The 4,440-nt window shown below is 50.6% G+C and overlaps 1 protein-coding gene across 1 annotated transcript; it reads right to left on the bottom strand.

The window, feature by feature from the left end:
- Nucleotides 1–223: 223 nt before the first annotated feature.
- LOC125410675 (uncharacterized) lies at nucleotides 224–3,648 on the bottom strand. Its single transcript, XM_087902631.1, has 4 exons — nucleotides 2,988–3,648; nucleotides 2,351–2,810; nucleotides 1,723–1,768; nucleotides 224–464 (listed from the first exon to the last, which is right to left on the bottom strand). The coding sequence occupies exons 1-4, from the start codon at nucleotides 3,067–3,069 to the stop codon at nucleotides 369–371; spliced, it is 684 nt and encodes a 227-aa protein (XP_087758757.1). The 5' UTR covers nucleotides 3,070–3,648; the 3' UTR covers nucleotides 224–368.
- Nucleotides 3,649–4,440: the final 792 nt, after the last annotated feature.

The raw sequence follows: 4,440 nt of genomic DNA, 5'->3' as shown, positions 1-4,440 counted from the left end.
CTTGTCCCACAGTGATAAGGCCAGTTGACAAGTCCATGAAGCGGGGCAGAGAACCACGTAGGGTCAGCATGAAGCAGCCTGGCACCTGGAAGTCTTCCTCCCTTTGCAGCTTGCCCACGACACCCCGTGATTTAAATGCCATTTCTGGAATAGACTAGTATTGTTCAAATACTCATACCCCCAGTTTGGTAACCTCAGAAAACAATGGAGCCAACGTGCTGAGAATACACCTCTTTATTGCTGAAATAAATGCAGGGAAGGAAAGGTTGTCATGGCCATGGTGGGTGGCTCAGACATTAGGGGCAGGGGTAGGCTCCAGGACATCTTGCTCCAGGACAGGGATGGCACTCAGTGCTACTCCGGAATCTTCAGGCATCGTTGTTCTCGGGTCCAGGGAATGTATCACACAGCACCAGCAGTCTAGTATTCCTCCGGTAAACGGCTCTCCTGTTCCTAAACCAATCCTGCAAGCAGAAGACAGGGCTGTTTTACTACACTGAACTGTATCATGGCTGAAGAGCGCATGCTGGAACTTCGTATACTGGCTCAACTTGGCTAACATTTTATGACATATTTGGAACCCGTCCCGGGCCTGGTGTACGCTAGGTGTGTCTCTAGCACCGAGCTTGTCTCCTAGCAAAGCTCCAAATCTTTGACTGCCTAGAAACTCCATGTTTATTATGTAACCCCAAGAAGGGCTGAAGAAGTACCTGAAGTGTATACTGACTGTTCAGAAGGCTGGAAACAACAGGTTTCTTTCTCACTGAAACACTAAAAACACCCCCTGAGTATCCCGTGGGGACACGTAAGCCACACCCAGACCTTCAACTAAGGAACAGACCAGGAATTTTGCCGCTTCTCTCCATCAATTGATATTTTTTGGTTGTGGGCCTACCCTTTAAAGACCTACCTCTCTCTCCAGCCCACATCAATTGGTATTTTTAATGCATTCTTTCAGGAAAGGATGCATACCTAGCTCGTGGTTTCCTGATGGTCCCTGCAGGATCAAAAATTATTAAGAAGACTTCTCTTGGACCCCTGAGGATACATAAAGGCCTGAGGCAGTCTGTCAACGTTTCCACCACGCTAGCATTTGTTAGTTTCCAGAATGCAGATTTTATGAGACAAAGGGCACTTCTTCCGGCTCTGCTTCCGTCTTAGCCTCCCAGCACAGTGACTACTGGCCTTTTCCCTCGTGGGCATGTGGTCTGGAAAAGCCAGGGGTGCTTGGAATGCTGATCAGAGTGCACACGCATCACCAGCAAAGGCAGGCAAAGGTGCTAAGAGCAGTTTGAGGTCTCTGGGCCCAGTACTGGTTCAGAACTAAGCTAGGCCTCTGCCACTAGAGCCTAGAGCGAGGAGAAGTCTGAGAAAGGGGTTTCTGAGACATGCAGCGTGACAGAGCTGAAGGTGGGCAAGAACGTGGTCTCATCACTTAGGTGAGGCACGTGGGCTGCAGTCTCCAGAACATCATGGAGAACACAGGCCGTCCACCGCGGGGCAGACAAAGCACCCTGAAATCTCAGTGTTTCAGGTGTCCAGCTGGACATGTCCTACCTGAGAAAATGGAGGTCCGGTGTCTTCCTGAACCTAGCCTGGCTGTGTATTGCTCTGGCATCCTTGGGATGCAATTTCAGGGTCCCACTCTGCTCCTACCCATCTTCTAGGCAGAAACATCACAAGATATGAAGCCCTTCCAAAAGTATACTTTAGAATACTGACCTGCACGTCGGCTTCTGGCACACCCAGCCATCTTGCAAGATCCTTCCTGAAGTGAAAAGATTCCAACATTTAGGTTTTGTGTTAGAAATGAAGGATATACGGGCATGTGCTTTTTAAGCGCTTAGGTCCACACTATTGTGTGTGCACATGTGTACACACACACACACACTATTCTTCATACTTTCTTTGAGACTAGCTTTTAGCAACAACTTTCCTTCAGGGACCACAATTAAGGGTAATCCCCCAAACACAGATTTCTAGTCGATGTACTTAACATAGAAAACTGAAGGCAGAGCCTGTACGATGAAAAAGTCTTAGCAAAATTTTAAACTGAGATGGGATCCGTCCCACACATCTTCCCAGCCACACCTCCGGCTTCTTTCTCCTATTTAAAGACTCATTTAGGACAAACATTGATTAAATGTCCCACTCACGTGTCCCTTAAATGCGTAAAATGCACATTCTTTCCCATCGGGAATAGGGCCCATCCCCCTACTCCAGAAACCAGTATCTCATGGAGGATCAGGGCAGGGTGGTTATATTTCTTGAGGAACCCAGAGAGCCAGGGAAAGCCTGGGCTAGGACACAGCGCCTAAAACCCAGCCGCCTAGCAGGACAAAGTGCTTACCTCATCCGCAAGCTGGGGTGGCGATTCTCTTGGAAAAGCCGCTCCAGATCCTGCAGCTGAGACAGGGTGAATCTGGTGCGGCGCTTGACAGGCAGCCTTTCCCCAGTCTGGGGACTCTGGGTGCCCTCAGGCATTGCCGCCGCCTCTTGCTGAGGCTGCTGTTGATCCACGCTGGCGCCATGGCCACCTTCCTCATGGACTTGGTTGTCCACGGGGCCAGCACTACCAGCGCCAGCCTGTCCTCCTCCCATTTCTTTTTCTTGGATTTCTCCCTCCTCTCCCTCTTCTGTGGCTTCCTGAGCAAGACTGCACTGAGCAGGCTCTTCTTGAGCAAGCTTGCCTTCAGCAAGTTCGCCCGGAGCAACTTCGCCCCCATCAAGCTCCCCCTGAGCGGGCCCGCTCTGCTCAAGCCCTTTCTCGCCTCCTTCCTCTCCAGCCTTCAAGACCATTGCATTCCCACCTGAAAGAGAGAAAAATCACAAAGATAAAGGTTTGAGCGTCGCGGTCCAGGGACCATTGGAAGGCCTGGAGAGGAGCCACAGGCAGAGCTGGGTAACCGAAGCCCATGGCCACTGGCTTTTCCACCAGATTTCTTTCCTGGCCCCCGCCAGAGTCCCGTAGGAACCAGTTTACTGACCATGCTGTTGTTCCTGGTCCCCATCAGCTCCCAGATCCTGCATCCCGTTGAAAGTGTTGGAGCAGTCTTGGCGAGTCTCCATTCCGGGAATCTTTCGATCAGGCCGCAGTCCTGCAGACTCAAAAGCCGCCTCTCACAGGTCTGGCGCCAGACGAAATGAACTGCTCTGGCGCTTAACCCGGAAGGGCTGTCTTCTCGGGCCTCCACCAAATTACAGTGTGTCCAATCACACAATCTGTCCTGCCCAGACTCAGTGGCGGTGGGTTTGTCCTCTGCCTAAGCAGAAGCGGTTTAGGGTTGCAAAGGACAGGAGGACATAAAAGGAAATTCAGCGAGTCTCGGTGGCGGGGATGCAGAACCTGTGACTCCAAGTTGCCTCTGGACTTTAAATTCCGACACAGGGTGCAAGTAACACAGAGATCTTCTCATGTTCAGCATGTCCTTGAACCCGGCTAAAACTTTTTAGAAAATTATGCAAATGTCATTCAACCAAAATGACAAAGACGCATCCCTTAATAAAGTGGCACGAATTAGACTCCATCATTTATGTGCCAAACAGTGGATTGGCCAGGAGTACACACTCATTTTGGTCCCTACCTCAGTCTAATGTGATGGCAAATATGTGGGAAGGACAGGCAAGAGCCTCCCGAGAGACTGTGTTCTCAAAGGGCTGAGTTCCAGCAGTGTTCCAAGTTCGTTCTGATGGAGATCTTTCTCTACCTAGCTGGGCTTGTCCCAAGGGCATATGGTTACCCAAAGACATCTCTGGGCACCGTAAATCGGCCTTGGTCTCTGGCTCCAAACTCGTCTCACTGCCATGAAGTTTACAGATGGGAGGAGCAAGCAATTCTGATGTACTCTGTACAAAGTAGCGTTGCAGGAGACAGGGAAATTGGGAAAAAGTTAGAGAAACTCCCCAGATAGGTGACATTATCCAAATTTAAAAAGGCCACCGAGCTCTGTCATTTAGTGGATTTTGTTTTTAAGGGAATCACAGCGGCAGCGATAGGTGACATTCCCGAAATTTAAACAGCCACTGAGCTCTGTCATTTAGTGGATTCTGTTTTTAAAGGATCACGGCGGCAGTGTCTGGCGAGTGCCTGGGGTAATTGTTAGGAGGCGGCTTAGTTCTCTGGGAAAGCTTAGGCTGAGACACTGGATGCCCATGTCCGCATGGTCCGGCCCACACCGAGGAGATGATGTGCCTTGTTCATCTGGCTCTACCCCCCTCCCACCACATCCCCGCTGCTCATCCTTCACTTTGCCAGTTGTTGATCCTCGTCTGGTAGCCACCGGCCACTGGGTGCCCCTGCGCCCCCTGACATTTCCTACATCCCACATGCTTTTAATTTTCTTCTCTCTTCCTTCTCACAGCTCCCTAGAAGCAGCTGCAACTATTCCGCCTGCCCTGCCTTTCTTCCTGTTCTCTTGTCTCCAGCGTCTCTGTGAAAGG

The sequence above is a fragment of the Myodes glareolus genome, chromosome X, assembly GCF_982192425.1.
Source record: "Myodes glareolus chromosome X, mMyoGla1.1, whole genome shotgun sequence".
NCBI classification, from domain to species: Eukaryota; Metazoa; Chordata; class Mammalia; order Rodentia; family Cricetidae; genus Myodes; species Myodes glareolus.
The sequence above is the reverse complement of the archived record's forward strand: the minus strand, read 5'-3'. Positions and strand labels throughout refer to the sequence as shown.